At 40.7% G+C, this 18,408-nt stretch overlaps 1 protein-coding gene across 2 annotated transcripts in view; it reads right to left on the bottom strand.

The window, feature by feature from the left end:
* SEPHS1 (selenophosphate synthetase 1) overlaps nt 1–18,408 on the bottom strand; it is a 24,473-nt gene continuing 6,065 nt past the window's right edge. For both annotated transcript variants that reach the window (XM_065650407.1, XM_065650416.1), the window contains exons 3-9: nt 17,675–17,778; nt 12,900–13,007; nt 11,880–12,034; nt 10,973–11,063; nt 7,514–7,613; nt 5,800–6,012; nt 1–1,108 (exon numbers count right to left, since the gene is read on the bottom strand). In XM_065650407.1, the coding sequence (XP_065506479.1) occupies nt 894–1,108; nt 5,800–6,012; nt 7,514–7,613; nt 10,973–11,063; nt 11,880–12,034; nt 12,900–13,007; nt 17,675–17,778 (986 nt within the window). In that variant the 3' untranslated portion in view covers nt 1–893. The remainder of the gene's footprint in view (nt 1,109–5,799; nt 6,013–7,513; nt 7,614–10,972; nt 11,064–11,879; nt 12,035–12,899; nt 13,008–17,674; nt 17,779–18,408) is intronic.

Consider the following 18,408-nt stretch of genomic DNA (forward strand, 5'->3'; position numbering starts at 1 on the left):
AACAGAGGTTTATTTTAGTTTGATTATATTTAAAAATTATTTGTGTAGTTATTTATATAGTGAATTGTAAATGAATATTATACAGTAACCTCCTTTTGGTCTGCAAAACCTTTGTTGCACTATAGCACATCCAACCACATTGCAAAAAAAAAAAAAAAAAAAAAGAGAATTATTTTTCCTTACTATCAATAAAGAAAACAATCATTGAGAATACAGTAAATATTGTCAGGTCTACGAATAATGAAATTAAAAATGACCCCTTCAAACTCTGAAGCGCTTTCCATGCAAAGTCAGCACTTGCTCGTTTAAACAGAGTGCACTACCAAGCAATGTCCAGGGTCGTAGATGCTCTTGGTAAGACTAAACCTCACCAAAAAAGAAAAAAAATTTAAAAAATAATCAAAGATTGAATGTAATCATGCAACCCTCTTCCTACTGGGTATACCCACTGTGTCACTGATCAATTTATTGCCTTTCTGGAATATCACCCAAGGCATCAAAATTAGACTTATGATAAATATACATATAATGAAAGGACACAAACTGCTATTTGACACTACTACTGGTAATGTCTGTGCTACGTGAAAGCACCTTTAAAAAGAGCCTATGCGGCAAGAGATAAGTGTCTAAAGATTCAAAATGAATCAACAGTATTGGATAACAATATAATTCTCAACTCAGAAGCTGCCTCAAGATTAGGTGCATCTTCAGTTAATGTAACAGGAAAAAAAGGCAATGGATTTTTATTTTATTAATTGTATCCACTCATAAACTGACCTAAGGCCACCAGATGTGCAGACACAACAAGTTTTCTTTTCTTTTTACAGTTCTTTAAATTGTAGGATGATAAAGGAATAGATCTATTTAAAAAACAAACGGCTATTTCTTCTATATTAAGAGGTGGCACCAGGCGTTGGGTTCACGTTCTGAGTGGCCACCTGTGGTGCGACTTCAATGATTCGTGGTTTGTCTATAATTCTGGCCGTGCGGTTGCCCTTCTCTACAATGCCAATAATCCACGCTTGGTGACCTTCACCGTATTTTGGAGACTTGATCTCGGCACAGAAACGTGCTGCTTGCTCTCGCGGTAAGCAGATGAGGAGGCCTCCTGTGAAGAAAAAAAACAAAGCAGAGCATTAATAAGGTTGAAATGCTTTGCAATCAGACGTTTTGATCTGCCAAATTTTTTACGTAGACAAGTATTGGCAACTTCAGTAGATTCTGTTGAACTCCAAGAGAAGACATGGTGGAAGCTCTTGCTTTACAGAAATAAGTTTGTGCCTGAATTCAGTGCTTAGTGGGTACATAAATTAAGCCAAATTGGCTTAAGGCAAATTGTTGGCAAAAGGACATCGTACTGATGCCAACAAATGACATACTGAAACAACACCAGCATTGTAAACTTCCAGCAGAGGACTGCAAAGTACCTCTACACAGAAACGTTTTGGATAAAGGTCATATTCAGATACCTATAATCACATATTGGTAGCAGCTGATTCTGCAAGTAATAGCAGTGCCTGCCATGAAATCATTCAAAGTAGGGACTATTACCAGGGAATGCAAGAGGCAGAAAACTAAACAGGCTTGATCCAGTGCTCCCTGTGACAATCCTTTTGACCCCTTTGTTAGGGAATTTCCTAACCTTTTTTAGCCTTTACCGTAAGATTTTTTTTCTCAGAGGCAACTGAAAAATAATTTACTAATGAATGTTTTTCTGAAGCAGCACAATAACTAGTTAGCATGCTTGCCATTCAGCTATTAAACATAAGAACATTTCCATTCTAAGAATCCCAAAACACTCAAAAAAGGTGCCTTGGTGAGTGAGTTACTAGAATGAGTTTCACAGTCGGCTCTGCCACAAGTTTCCAGGGGGCTATGACCAAGTCATTAAATGTTTTGGTGCTACCCTGTATGACTAGAGCATTCAGCTTTTCTGTATCCCTCACCTTTTTTTACATTTATGCCATGTTGCAAACATGTGAAGCACTGCAGTAGAGCAAACGTCTGCAGACACCTAATTAAACCTCAAAGCATAATATGCTACGTGTGGTTTGCGCAGCTCACGTCTGTACGCTGTGCTGTGTTCTGACACACAGCAGCCTCTCATAAGGATGTCAAAATATCATCTCCCGCTGGAAAATGTTTGGAGAACACAGGCAAGAGAGTATATTCACGCAAACAGGAACTTGCGGACAGGCTGAGGCTTGCTTACTTTTTCAAGAGTTATTTGACCCAAAGCCTTCTCCTCTGGGCAAAGGGCATCAGCCAGCAGCACAAGTCATGCCACCAGCTCTGAGCTGACTCTGGGGACAAAGTGGCACCAGGTGAGCCAGCCACTCTGGGCTTGGTGCCACCTCCTCCTCCACCAAGGCTCCGGGGCAGCTTCTTAGCACCTTTACATTTGCTTTTCCAAGCAAACAGTCCTCTTGGTGGTCACTAAAGACGCTTCTAATTTAAGGCTGTGAGGAAGAAGCAGTTACTGAACACGAGGAATTATTTATAATGATACGTGGAAGCGTGGAAGTTATTTTTTAGGTTCTGTATGAAGCAAGTGAGTGCGCCCTCCAGGAAAAACCCTACCTCCCTCAGACATTTTGGAACACCTAGGTACTTCCACCCAGAAGCTTGAAAGACAGTGTTTAAGATACTCCAGATGTAACAGACAAATCAATTAATTGGAAAGGAATTATGTGCCATTCCCATGGGAGGCTCTAAACCAAACTGAAGAGAAACTTAGGTCATGGTGCAAGCAAGTGGTAGTGCAGAGAAGGTGCTAACTAGCCAGAGGGGAGGAGCAGAAATATGGGGAAAGAAGAAATAAGAAAGAACACAAGAATAGTCTTCACTCATTTTTTCCCCACACACTCTGCAATTTGCTATCACTTGTACACATACGCTGTTAACATGCTTTGGTAAGATGAGAAAAATGCACAAAAATCTCAGTTTCCAATCAAAAAGCACTTCCCACCTGCTGGCTGCATCCCACAGTTTGATCAATAACCCTTAATATAGTTCTATGGGCTACTCTTGATAAATGTAGGACTTGTGTCTGCACAGATTACAATTATTTCTCTAGTAGACTGACCAGTCTGTTTAACCCCTTGGGCAAGTCCTTAAGGTGTTCTACTGTGTACTCCAGTCTAGTGTGTGGTATGGCCTTCTCAGCTGCTCTGGTTTTTGTCCCCTTCACCTGTGCAAGGTCACAGCCACCAGCAGTTTAAGCGGTTCCACAAACACTATGCTGTTGAGATACCTCTACCACACTAAAAAAGTTGGCAAACACCAGACAACGAGAGGACTGGCAAAAATACACACATGCATGAACATCCCATGTAGAGTAACTTTGTGACTTATTTATGCAAACAGGCAGCCTAATAAACAGAATTAAGTTTTTTGAAACTGTCCAATTGCAACTTTAACCTTTACCAAAAGGTTACCTAAAAAAGAGCACAAAATCATATAAAACTGCAATTTTAAGAAAATACACCATCAACAAGAGTGCCTGGAGGACGGAACAGATGATGTCATAGATCTTTCCAACACTGACTTTTGTCAACAGGTGCCCAGCAAATGCGCACTGGAAAAAAAACCAACAGCCTTAAAATTCATTCAAATAGTTTTCCAGTAAATTTCTCATTGCCTGCCCACTCTGCTGAAAAACATCTGTTCACAAATGAAGAAGTTGTAGACAGCACATTTCTGGAAGTTTAAAACAGGGAAGGTGTATCTATATTATGGTATGAATAGCCCTGAGCAGCCCCCCAAAAAGTGTCCTCACGACTGGACACAGAGGCACAGCAAGACAAGACTCTTGCCTTCATATAAATCAATGCCAGGACATGATGTGTGTGAACAGTGCAGGTTTGAGCGCTGACCAGCCACCCCAGCACAGCGTGCCCAAGCTAACACACACTGCTGTGAGGTGTCAGGCTATCCGGCAGCAGCCTGCTGCCCCCGGGACTGCAGTTCTAGAGCTTTCAGACCAGAACTGTTGTGTCCACCTGGCTACGGATTGTTCTAATGTTTGGCAGACACTGCCCTGTAACAAATCCCTGTAGTCACCTCTAATGTGACAAATGCAACACCACGATGAAATCAAATATACTTGTTTTGAGGCACCACAAGTTCACAAATAACCAGATGTCTTGCTGTTTTTTCCATCATCATCTACGTATGCTGAAATGTAAGACGTTCAGCATTTCAAAGACACCTCTTTCTCTAGGTCCCAAAAGATTCTGAAGTCGACTGTCTTCTGCTTCCAAGTCCTCTCCAAGCAGCGCGTACATCCGCACCACTTTACATTCCTTTGGTGAAAAGACAGAATCAGATATCCTCAGGGTGCGGCATGGGCAGCTCTGAAGACTCAAGCACTCAGTTTGCAGCTAAAACATTTCCAGGCCAACTGCCGTACAAACCTCAGCCACAGCCACTCACCTGAAACAGCATCTTGCAGTTCCAGCTCTGCGCCCACGCTATTTTTTTGAACTCTTTGCAACCAATAACAAATGCTACCAGCCCTCTGGTTATGTGGACTCTTGGGCAGTAAGAATCTGTCTGGTGTTACCAACCCTATTGACAGAGCTTACCAAACTACCACCAGGTATTTCTGGTCTTTGAGGCTGGATTTGAACTCTTGAAAGGGTTCATGTCCCATATCCTATTACACATCATCTGAGCCATACAGCCTCTGTAGGACAGAGCGTCTGTTTAAACACAGATGGCTAAGGAACAATTCAGCAGATCATGGTTAACTTGCGTATTCACTAGGGGAAAAGTTTATGGCTCTCACTGTGATGCTTCTTTCCAGATCTTTGGACTGTTCTGCTTCAAGGGGCCCCCTCTGTTGTGAACTGCAGAGAACTTGGATAATACTCTTGGAGAGCAGGAAGAGGGTGGGGAAATGAGATAAGAGAAAGACAGATTTGTTGCTACATCTTCTCCGTTTCCCAAAGAGGAAGAAAAGTTAAAGAAGAAAAACAAAATGGAAGAGAAGATTCAAGGGGCAAATGAAGTATAAATACTTCCAGCAGAAGACAGCTGTGATGTTAGTCAGCAAAGTGGCCTACACTTAACAATAAGGCAACTTCAAAAACATCGGAAGTTCTTATCACCTGATGATTGTTTAAATGTTTGTCCATAGCCCAATGCTTAGTACACATCTGTGGTACTCATTGTCACTGCAAGTGGCAGCTTTCTAAATAGAGAACTCGAGTAATGCATGGGTCAGACTATTTTTTTTCTGCTAGTCCCTTAAAGTCAGATTTCAAAAATGTAAGGGAGAAAAATCTATATTGTTGGATGTCTGTATGCTGCGGACTGAGAAGGCCTCAGTTGCCAAGACTGACCCATTCAGCACTAAACTTCACAAATATTCATAACGAGAAACAAACCACTGCTCATTTGACTGGCAAACCCACTGCAGGTGGCTTTACCTTTGAGAAAACTGTGTCAGCTGAGCTGGGATTTTCAGATATTCACTGTTCTGGAGGTAACAGCTAAGAGAAAAATAGGTTTCAAGAGAATTCAGAAGCATCACTAACTTCTAACTGCAAAATGTTCTAGATACAGCAAAGGTTTCTACAATAGTGTTTCGTAAGGAAGTAGAAGGAATTCAGAATAGGATGGTGGTTTGGAAGTTAGGCTGAAGAAGTAAATTGCAAACAGTTGTGTGGCTAATGCTCATTAGCTTCGCTATATGCCAAGCCAACTGTGATTCTGAATGCAGAGCACATTGGAAATGTTATTAAATTCTAACGTGGAGGAGCAGGGAAGGAAGAGGGTGGTACCACTGTCACCTACCTGAAGTCTCTGGACAAGTCCCATGCATGAGGCCAAACATATTGCCACAAGCCTTACTGACAGCAGCCATCTTACCAAGAACAGGAAGGTTATGAATAACAAAGGACACCTCATTTCGCTGCTGCTTGGCAAGGTTTTGTGCATGCCCCAGGATTCCAAATCCTGTGATGTCTGTAGCTGCATGTGCATTGAAAGTGTGCATGAGTCCAGCAGCTATAAGAGAGGGAGGGGGGAAAAAAAAAAATCAGAATAAAAAATCGTCAGGAAAAGCAATTCTTCAACAATATTGCATACAGTTTGAATGAAATTGCATACCCTGAATTTGAATCATGTTAGGTTAAATTAATTAAAAAAAATAATGCTTGAAGGGAACTGGAATTCACCAATACTGCGTGTAATCCTTAAAAAAAAAAAAATCAACTTGTATTTGAGGTACTAAATCATGCTGAAAATTCAGCAGCGAAGTTATATTTATGAGCATGCTCTATTAGACATGTGCTACTAATTCATATTAGCAGTCTAAGAAACAGGGGTTTGTTCCAGATTCAAACTTCCCAAAATTGGGGGCCAGAGAGGTTCTGAGCTCAGCTTTGCTGCATTAAGGACAAGGACCAGACTCATCCCAGGTCACTTTTCTCACATCTGTACAACCATCACATCAGAACTTAAGCTCTGGACACTTAAAATTTAAGAGCTTAAGAACAAAGCCTGCAGGTTGTAGGGGAAGGGCCCCAGCCTCCCCACCTATGCATTCATGAAATTCTTGGGCATTTACAACTACAGAGCCCTGGGTGGGAGAAGGGCACCCCTGCACGCAGGACAATAGCTCCAGTTAGGAATATTTAAGTGTTGTTAAAGGTGCCCCACAAGAGTGAGTGGAGAAAAACAAAACCAAGAATGCTTTGCCCTTCTTTGGTGCTTCCCAGTACAAAAGCAGGACCCAAGTTCTTTGCTGGCCATTTATTTTTTTCCTGGAAGACTTTGTCAAAGAACAAAAAACCAGTGGAACGACATAACGAATACCAATTGAGAACTGAATAAATGGGCGAAGAGATATTTAACTATCCCTGTTCTTTCAACTGAGAAATAAGGAAAGACCTAATTCACCTCTCTGCTCCTCTGAAGATACTTTGAACAAAAAAGGGAAATCCTGGATTAAAATTTCTAGAGTAAAAGCGGAACCTTCCCCCTAATAAAATTAAAAGGAAAACAAACAAAACCACTCCCAAAAACCCCAACCAACCAAACAAAAACACCCATGTGCTACATATTCCCACACTTTGGGAAGCACATAACATGACAAAATTTTAAAAATACAAACTTAAGCATAGAAAAATGAAGAGCTTTTCCCTTTTTATTAGTTTTTTTTTAACCTTATTACAAGTCAGGCCCTCATGAGTTCTCTAGGCACAGAAGATAAGGAACAAATCCAATATATTTCCCTTTAAAATATCCTCTAACTCACTGGGATGTTACTCACAACACTCACATGAGTCATAATCATCTCCAGCAGCATTTGTGTTTTTGCTGTATAATTAAAAGAGGGCGTTTGATTTTAATTTACTTGCTTCACAAACACTGAACAGCAGAAAGATAAGCCAGAAGGAAGGGATCAAGTGGCTGTGTCACATTTACCCATGGCAGTGAAATAAAATTAAATATGGAATTGGAAAAATCTACAACCTCCAATCTGCAAACACACATCTCTTCTTACCTGTTCTGTTCAGTCGTGCCATATTCATCATTGCTTCCTGGTATGCTAGTTCTACATCTTCTTGTGTTACCACCAGTTTGATTTTATTCCACTTTTCTGGCTAATTGATGGAATAAAGATAAATCTCTTAGTTTTTCAGCTGTATATTTTAAAGCACATCCTCATCACTTAAAAAAATCCTTTATCCAAAATGTACCTTTTTTTTTTAAAAACTCAGTTAAAGAGGGGCAAAAAGTTCAGCGGCCAGAGGTGCGTGCCTTACTCTACTATACCTAAGTGAAGTTAATTTTAAGATCTATTAGGCACTAAGCACCTCAAATATTGGTTTCAGCATCAGAGTGGAGTGGAATAACCTACCCCTAGGGCAAAGAACTCCTTCAAGCCAACTCTCTGGCTTGAATTCTGCAGCCAAACGAAAATTACTTTGTTGCTGGATCTTAAGATTGTTAATCTCTGGCTTCTTGGTTATGTGGGTTTTTTTGTTTCTTTGTTTTTTTTTTTTAACCAGAAAATTATTGATTTTGCATCTGGACACTTTCATCAAGGCAGGCCACTCATATTCACAAGCCCAGGTCTAAGGAACGTATGCTAAAGCAGGATGTAATCAATCTGGTGAGTTAGGATTAAGGCAGTTTCATAAGCTTCCTTTACAGTTTAGTATCAGCATCTCCTTCCACCCATTCTCCAGTGTCTCTCAGGTCTCCATCACATGCTAAGCAATGCTTTTCATCCCAAAAGGGTCTCAGAACAATTTAGGGAATAGTGCCTTTATAAAGGGCAAGTGTTTCATTCAAAGCTGAAGTAATTCTAGATCCAGAACAAAACAAAGCAACCATGTAGATGTTAAGGGCAACACTACGAACTGGTTTATTTTTTTTTTTTCAATGGAAATAAAATTACAGAGAACTGAAAGTAAACAAAAATAGGTTTTTTGAAGCCACAATGCCTGCAGTGCCATTCCACAGAAGAAATGCATAGAACAAACTTCTTCCTAAACTAAAGGTGCAAAAACTACTAAGAATTCCTATACAATGCTGCACTGGGGAAGTATCTTGTCAAAGAGACTCTTATCCTTAACAAATGAGGGCTGACTTCGAGGGGTATAAGACACAATCCAGAAATGGCAAGAGGAAGAAAGAGACAGGTCAGCCAAAACAAATCATTTGTTAAAGAGCAAGGAAGTATAGCAGGAAGATCAGAGCTTCTGAAATAAGGTTGAGCCGAGTCTGACCAATTAAGTAAGAGAGCAAGTAAAAAAAAAAATAAATGAGACTATTATAGAGGGGACAGAATAGTGATTATTCTTACTGTGGGTATGACTGAAAAACCTGAACAGTCATTCTGCCTTAGTTTTCAAAAACATGGTTCTGAGGCTCATCGTGGGATGGAAACTGGTCAGATGATGGGAATGGAAATCACAGATGAGGTGGAAGCAGAACTCAAGGCTGAGGCTAGAAGGGCCATAAACACAGGATATGAATTAGATGCAAATTCCTCTCCACTATAGCAGCAGTTAGATAGTGGGGTAAGTAGAGAGGAAACAAAAGCAGGAAAGTTCACAAAAAATCCTTAACTTTTAAAAGCAAGGTTGGATTTCCAAATGGGAAGGGTCTGTAGACAAGAGCAAGGGCTAAAAAACCCCTTCGGAAAGGGCACATCACAACAACCTCTTTCATGCTTTTCAACTGAAAGAGGAAAAGGCAAAGGGATGCAAGTTCGCACTTGTGAACTAGCCTAATCAGTCCACATCATCAGCCTGGCAGCCAAAATGAATTCTTCACCCTTGGGACATCCCTGACCTGCTCCCCCAGCCCCGAGGGGCCCAGCTCCCTGCAGATTCTTTGCAGCCTCTTCCTTTGCACCCCATGGCAGCTGCTGCCAGCAACACAGCTGGGGCTTGGCTGCAATAATGCTGGCAGCAGCCAAGCAAGAAGGACAAACCGCCTCCATTTGGATCTTCCTTTCATTTGTCACCAGGAACTCATTCGCTACTCCTCTGTTTAAATACCTCAGCTTTTAGGGGGTTTTTTTGTTTTGTTTATTTTGTTTTAAATTTGTTTTGCAGCCACATAGCTCTACACTCCAGTTTTCCTTTCTTGCCTGTGTATAAACTTGGTGTAGTATGTCTCTTCTCCCACATACTTTTCAATACAAACTCAGATTCCCTACTGAAATTTGATTTACGGGTGGATTTGTGACAGGTAATTCTAGTTTCGCTTTCCCTACTCTTTGACAAACCAAAGCCAAAGAAAAAGCAGCACAGCTACTCAGAAATTTTCCTACCACAATCAGACATATTCTGTTTACACCTGATAGGAGGATTGATTTCCTCGCTGTCCTCGTTTTTCAGACCAGAAGGTGTTTCTAGTTGACAGTCAAGGAAATTAGAAGTACTTGAAATATGTGCAAATTCAGAATATCCTTGATTTGCAAGTCTGTTTGTCAGTACAATAATAGATATGTTAGGAAGTTAAGATTATGGCTAGTAAACATAGAATAAAATTGGTGTCTTGTTTCACTTCATCTTCAAATTAAGATTATCTAAGGCCCTGATCCTTATATCTGACTAGAAAATGCAGGATTCTGCAGATGTCAAAATTGCTAACCCAGACCCTATGAAGGAGAAAAATATTTTTTTCTTGTTGCTCATGCGTCAGACTCCAACGAAGGTTTAAGCTGGTTCTCTCCCACTGTTACTAACACAGGCCTTGGAATTAGAATTCATCTGACAATGTAGTGGCCAACAGCCAAGACAGAGTAGATTCCAGCTCACTCCTCTGCCAGTCTATTGGCTCAGTAGTCCCAAAAGTAGGAAAGATTCATCTTTTTAAAGTGTAAACTGAGCAGTTATAATTCTGAAGACACATACTGGGAGCCAGACAACATAAGCAGATGCCAATTTTGCAGTCACTTTTCAGTTCAATGGTTACATTTTTGCCTGAAGTAACAGATGGAAGTTTGTCTACATACACAATGCTGCTCGAAATATTCTTATTGAATGCACAGAGTAATACATGTGAAACGTAGATATATTTCCACGTACACAAGCAGAAAGCCCACAAACACAGACAGCAACCTTGGCCTAACTGCCATCAAACAAGCTTTTGCAAATTACTTTGGCAGGTGGAGTAGGGCATAATTTTACCCAAGGTGCTAGTCTGTTGTTCTGTTAGTAAACAATTTTATTACAGCAATGCCTGAGAACTAACTAAGAATTAGATGCAATTAAGATGGGCTCACTAAGCACAAAATAGTAAACTCTTGATTCCAAGAGTTTTACACACAAGCAGGTAAGGCTGACACAACAAGGAGGAAGGAGGAGGTAGATCATTCCCAACTGAGCCCTCAATGTACTCATCACACTGCTGAACTTTGTCATTTTGAGGTTTTGAGGGAATGAGGAAGGTCACATTTAACTCACACCTCTCTTCCCTATTTCTTTTTTTGCAGTGTACTCACAATATCTAGCCACTGGTGGACAGCTACAGCGACTTGTGTTCCCAAGGGTTTAGTTAATACAAGCACATCTCCTGGCACTGCATTGTCTGGCCTGAAAACAAAGAATTCATATATTAATTACATCGTGAGATTCACACACGTTATTAGGAATAAGTGCTGATAATTACGTCTTCACAGACCTACGTATCTTGTCACACACTAAAAAATTGACTAATTGCAGAATTAATCTTTGGGATTCATTGTCATAGGATATTATTGAGCAAAAACTGCAAACTTATTTAAAAGTGCTAATCCTTCTTTCTTGGAGCAGAACAATGCTTGCAGTCAGACACATACAAAATTACATCTTTTCTTTCAATTTACTGGAGATGTAAGATAGGATAGGGAAAAAAAAATTAACCTTTGTTACTTGGGGCATAAGATAATTATCACTAAGATCACAAACAAATTCCTTTGTACAGTGTAACATGCCACAGTGGGATATTACAAATCAGCTACTATTAAATGGACAGAATGCTGTAAACACAGCAATTTTGTAGTCTTCTACAGCCATTAACAGGATAATCGGGAGATGGTTTAAAAACACATGCATAAATATGACAGAAATTTGTGTCCCTAAACAGTCTTCAATACCTTTAAAGGTTAGAAGCTTAACTCTCCTGTCAAAAGGAGAATAGGATCAAAAGATACTGGGGGGTGGGGAGAAGTAAGAGGACATCCTGTTTAAAAAAGCAAATATGTACAAAAGAGATGTGGCATCTGTTGAGTGCTAAGGACAAATGCAAGCAGGAGAAGGTACTGCTTTATTCATCAGGAGACAGATCACAAGATCACAACACGGTATTTAAAGGATTTTTACTGCATCCCTTCAGACCAGTGCCTTTGATTGTTTGGCGATTTAACTTACATTATAAATTCATTAGGCTGACAGACTGTCGTGGCCACTCCTCCTAAAACAATCCAGGGATTTAACACTGTTTGGCCACCAGTAACAGATGTTCCTGCCTCTTCTGCTGCATCTTTGAAACCCTGGATAATTAGAGGCATCACTTTGTCTCTTTCCTAGAGATCAAAACAGAAGTCAGAGTTCCATACACAGCAGTGCTTGTCATTTCAAGACTGGTCGAGGGCTTTTAATCACTCAAGCCAAATGCCCTCATGGCAAATAGCTCACAACAGAAAAGCCAACCTTAGGAAGAGGTCAGCCTCCTAAAATTGCATGTTATCCCACAGAGCTGCGGTTCTACAGCTCTTTTGTAAAAGAGGTGAAGAGACATTCTTACGTTGAAGAAACATTCTTCATATGAAAGTAAAGAAATCAGAGTTCTGGAAACTCAGAATTATCCTGCTGTTGTAATCAGGTACAGTCACAGCAGTGCAGTGCAATAACGCAAAGTCAAATCAAGCCACATTTGGCCTCCTCTAACCTGCAAAGTTTCAGCTTACTTCCTTTTAAGAATAAACATCCCTTTTTTGCTAGAGCAAAACAAACAAACATGCTGGTCACTTCCACAAACAAAAAGAAAAAAAGGAAAAGAAAAGCAATCTATTTCAGTTTCTTCTGCTTCAGAGAGATGTTACAAAGTTGGCATAAGCAAATCAAAGTATCAGCCCAGACTGATACATGAACTGGTAATCAAATGCTGCCTTGGAGCAATATTGTCCTGAACTGACAAAAGCAGGGACCTCATTCTGGTGGAGGTATTAGCAGCAGCAGATTACAATGACACAGAAAACTGAACTTTTAGCAAGTGATTCAGAACGTTTGCGAGGCAAGACCCATAATATGAACTGAGACATTCAATAAAACCATCTCTTCTTTAAAAGGGTTCAAACGTGACAAGAAAATACGCTAAAGGTAAATACATTTTAAGCATGTTTAGCTGTTTGGGTCTTCCTTCAAAAGCAAGTACAAAAAAAATCTTACCCTATCTGTCATTTTATTGCTGATTGCAAGGAGCATCAACATGTTGTCGCATTCTGTGACCCCCATGGCATAAAGGTCACTTAGGACATTGGCACATGCTATCCGTCCCTGAAAAAGACAGAAAAAAAAATCTGCAGGACTGTTTGTGAAACAGCCAAACACCTGCCAGGAACAAAACTTCCAGCAGGAGTTTGCATTCTGAGACAGCTGCTTATTTGACAGGCATTTGACAGCATTAAGAAACCCAGTCAAAGATAAGGTATGATCCATTTCATGCAATGCGCCCATCTAGAAGTGCAGGTATCTGTTCCCTGTACAGGTAAAAAAAGAATTCATCCCAGCTGTCTTGGTCCCTTTTACTGACTACACAGGAATCCCACACTGAGTTTAGACTGGATGCTTAATTTGAGAGGCTGAAGTTAGACCTGACAAAGTCTAGCTTTGATAATAAGTTCAACTTACTTAATCTGATTTGTTCCCATTAACTTTATTCCAGCACAAAACTGTACACACTGATAACCGTGGTATGTAATTCACAATTGCTAGGCAGATAATCCAAAAAGCATATATTGCTATAACTCTTCTGCATCGCAATACATAGAAGACAGGGACCTTGATGAGAAAGATGGTTGTTCCTCTGGACTATTCTGGAGGCCGTATCTACACACTTAAGTTTTTGGGGGAGTTCTCTTCTTCTCAGATGATACAGCCGTGCTGTCAGCACACAGCCACATTGGGGTGGTTTTTTTTCCTGTCAGGACATCAATAAGAAGCTGTCTGCATGCTGGGGTTATGGAGCTCAGGGCTCCCAGAAGCTGGCCTTGTCACCCTGCCACTTCTGAGGGAGATGTGCCTACTCTGTCACTTGTTCAAGTGACAAGATAAGGCTGAATTTTGCTACAGCACATACATTTTTATTGACTTTTGTGTGTGTGAACACCTCCACTAGCAAAAATTTGTCCAAGAAACCTGGTTGTCTGCTGTCTCTAAGAAGTCATGAAGTTGACAGGACTGAGAAGGGATCCCTTGCATCATGTGAGCTTAGCTACTCTAATTACAATAAATTAACAGATCCAAGACAGGGTTTGTTGGCATGTGGACTCAGCAGAGATGAGACATCAACTTTCCTGATGAAGATGCAGAACTTTCTGATGTAGGCTGCACCCTAAGAGATAGCAAGATAATTTAAAAATACAGCAATTCTGTTGTGTTACTCTGGAAGACTCCACACATTTTGTTAAAATCGTTTTAGGTTTACAGCTGCAGAACTGTAACCAACATCTGGTTTTATGATTTTAAATATGTGTTCTTCATAAAGTTCAGAGGCAACGCCACTGTGACAAAAAACAACAACATGCTTATTTGACACAATTTGGACTAAAGAACTATGCTTTAGCTGGAAGACGGATAGGGGAGCACATTTAAACACATTTCCATCATCCCCAAAACCTTACAGTTTGATCACACATCCAGGATTTTTGTAAAAAATAGTATTTTCAGGCAGTTACCTCACTTGGAGATGACATGAAACAACACCTCCAAATCACAATTAAATATAATCCACTTTTTCATAAATTCAAGAGCTTCCAGTGCCATCAGGGGAATCCCTTGTATTTCAAACAGGAACGTGTTTTAATCATTTAATTCTTAAACTATTAACAGAAGAGTGAGTTGTGTACTGCATGGTTTGGTGATATTGGCTGTTAAATTTCTAGATGTTTAAGAACACTAAAGCCTGCCATTTTCCTCTTCTGGAAGGGGACTACCAAACCATTCTCTGCTATCTTCAGCATTTACTGAGCAAACTGCTGGTTTATGCCCTCTTAGGAATGACAGATAAGTTATTAAAACCACACTGACAATAGCTCTCTGTTCTAGTAGTCAGAGGTCAGCCTAACACTGCTTTTGCCAACTGCCAAAACCACTACAGAAACAAATTCAGGGAGAGCAAGTCTCAAGCCTGAAGTAGCAGAGGGAACACGCAAGGCTTGTGAACACCAATACACACAACAGGATTCACAAACAGGGGTCAGCCTGACCGCTTGCTTAGTCCCCCCAGAACACAAGTACCTGTGTGCAATACTAAGAACTATTTATAAGGGCAAATGATGAAGTATCAGACACTCATCCCCACTGAGTGATGCTCTTCTTCAAAGAGCACCAAAAAGGTCCCTGGAATGGAGAGGCCAGGAAGTCAGTCTCAAACCAGCCATTTTCCAGCTGTTGTACTCAAAAAGGTGTCTCCACAGTGCCACAACAAGCCAGTATCAGTCCTCTCACCAGTGGCTTGATACCTATTATGAAACCCTTTTTCAATTGCTTACAACTTTTCCAACATGAAACCATTTAAGTGGAAAAGTCCTACGCTGGAGACAGATTTTACAGGTGTACATCCCAGGGACACTTCGCACAACATGGATTGAGTGTTTTCAAGAACAAAGCCAAAGAGAAAAGGGGAAGAGAGTTTTTTGCATACAACTGCAGAACTTCATTTTAAAATAAACAGCAACAGAGTGAGAAAGCTGGTTTCTGAAGCAGAAATCTGAAGCTCAGCTGAGCCCACACATGGTTTAACCTTCCTGAGCCATTTCTTAGTCCCTTAGGTCACAGTACCCTGCTTGGAGTTCATTTGCACTTTTGGCTTTCTCTGCTTGCTTCCTGTCCCCCCTCAGCTAGGAAGAGAGATCAGATACGAAGCTTGCAGGTAGACACCGTGCACAGAGAAAGGAAGAGACTCTAAATCAGGGAACATCCACCCAAAAACACTGGGTAAGGAGACAGAGCAGAAAAGCAAGAAGCGGAGCATGTACTACATGTAAGCGATAATGAGAACAGAGTGGTAATGAGAGGGATGGGTCAGGGGGAGTCTAGACTAAAAACAGGCAAAGCAGCAGTTGGAGAAGCAGGGCAGCAGTCTGTCTTGAACTGAGGAGTTCAGAGCGCACTTGTTTATACAGCCTGGACACAAACTCAAAATTCCTGAATCTCGCCATTCCTCTGTTCTTAACAACCATCCACAAACCCTGTGGCAAATTGTATTTGACTGTCCTCCAGCTGATGTTGGTCCACACAAGAAATGGTGATCTATGTTGTCCCCAGGTACTTCAGTCCCGAGGAGAGTGAGATCCGAGTAGAGGATCCAGCAGCTTGAACCCTGCTAGAAAAATCACTGCAGGTATCAGCAAGAAGGCTTGTGACAGAATCCCTGTTCTTGGTTAGCTTTTTAAAAAGAAATACACATCTGTAAACCGATTAGGAAGTGGCAAGCGACCACATTAAAACGAATGCTGACAAGAATGAAAAGTGAAGGCCTTGAGAGTCAGAAAACACCAAAGTTACAGCTGCTGGTGCATGTCGATCGCAGTACAGACTGTAACTACCATGCAACCACTAAAGATGGACTAAGGCCAAATTTACATTCCACTCCTACCACACTGGCCTAAACATCATCTGGGCACGGGCTCATCTATCCACCCCTGTGGCATCTCGACCCCCTTGTATCTCCAAACAAAACAATCTTCTCCCTTCATCACAGCCCTCTCACACTGTCCCTCACAAGTTTTTGTTACAAGCTGAGAAAAGAGAGTTTCTCCGTTAATGAACTTGAACACAGCCCTCCAACAATGCATATATACACCTTTATTTTTACTTCCTCTGGTCCCTGACAAGTTCTCACATGATATTAAAGCAAGCCACTTGAATCAAATTTCTCAGGAGAGCTCAACAACTCTGTACACTAGAGACCAGCCTGAGATCTTGGCTGCTCAGAGTTTGCAGAAAGAGAGCTCTTCTAGAACAGAAATGAAAGGAGCTACACTATCATCTGGTCAAGCATACTAAAAAAAAAAAAAGGTCACTCCTAGTCTCAAACTGCACGTCCAAAACCTACCTGACAGATCTTACAGAACAAATAACGAACTAACAGCAGCAAATAAAGCATGCAATCACATAAGCAGCAGTAAAAGCAGGGCTTGAACCAAACGAGTCACATTCAAATCACTGGAAACATGAATTCTAGCATTTCTTAACTTTCATTAACTTGCGTTTAACAAACACCTCCTGTTGAATTCCTTACAGCTTTACTAAGTCCTTTTTCAAAGTTCAGTTGTTTCCCCATGACCTTCTGCTCAAGTGAATACTGATCACCATCACATGTAACACCAGAGGCATTTCTACTGAGATGGACTAAATGAAACAGGGACACAAAAACAACGAAAGTCAAAGCAGATGCAACTTCCAACAGAAGTCATTTCAACTTATCCATCTGTAAGCAGAGGTAGTACGACGGGAAAACTGTTGTTCACAAAGCGCTCTGTTGCCAGGTGCTATTGCCAACTCCTGTCATTTAGGCACTTCTAGTTCTAACATGTTACCTGGTTATTTCAGAACCTCAAAAAAGGCAAATTACAATGTGGTTCTTCTCGTAAGTGGATTTTACTGTCTGCTGTTTCACAGACAGCTCATTTTCCCCCCTTTTGGGCTTTTCGAGCCAAATCCCACAGAACAGATGGAGGTAAATTTGAATTAAAGGTGGCAGTTCTCCCAACTTTCACCTATAGAAAGCAGCACTGCAGCACTCCTGGCTGGTATGAAAAAGATTATAAGATGAAACTATGCCTTTCCCTCTTCACATGTATTTAGGAAAGGCTCTGAATGCAGTTAATCAAACAATTAGTACTGCACATCTAGAAAAAACAGTCAAAATTGCCATCAGATTGGTGAGATGCATAAATCAAATCAGCAACATAGCTATCAATGAAGTTTAGCCAGCTTACCATCATATAAGGATCATCCACAATAGGATAAATATAATCTGTCGTCTGGACCAACGACAAACCTCCATGTCTTAATGGAATAACACAAGTGTCCATCCCAATTCCTGCAAAGACACAAATCCAGTGAGGTGAGTAACTATAACCTTAATTATCTGTTGCTCTTAACAAGAGAACTTAAAAAGCATGTATGTAAAATACAACTCACAATACCGCCTAAACAGACATGGCAAATTCCTTCCTTAGAGAAGGCGTGTAGCACAAATAAGAGGAAAACCAGGCAAAGAATGAGAACTCCTGACTGGGACAGAAGTGTAAATGGCTGAAACAAGAACTAAACTACAATGTTCTACAGTCTGTTGCAGCATAATAATAGCGCATTGCTTTCAAGAACATCTGTGCTTTCATGTATGTACATTTAAAGTTATGTGAATTGATACTGTCGAAAGCAAATAGGTTTTCCTGTCTGTCCCATCTCAACCAAGATGTAGTGACAGTTTTAACAGGACACAGCCTCTCATAAAGGGCATTTCCTTACTTCAAGAGGAACAAAAAAACACCACAAGTCACAGCATAGGTGCTTGGTGAAAAATTATTCACCCACTTGGAGCTTCTGTAACAGTGTTAACCTTGCCTTACTTCTGTGAGGCTGAAAGGAGGCAAGACGATCTGCTAGACAGGGAAACTCCTTTGAGAAAACCACACCACGACGCAGTGGCACTGGATATTTCAAACAG

This window comes from Caloenas nicobarica, chromosome 1, assembly GCF_036013445.1.
Source record: "Caloenas nicobarica isolate bCalNic1 chromosome 1, bCalNic1.hap1, whole genome shotgun sequence".
NCBI classification, from domain to species: Eukaryota; Metazoa; Chordata; class Aves; order Columbiformes; family Columbidae; genus Caloenas; species Caloenas nicobarica.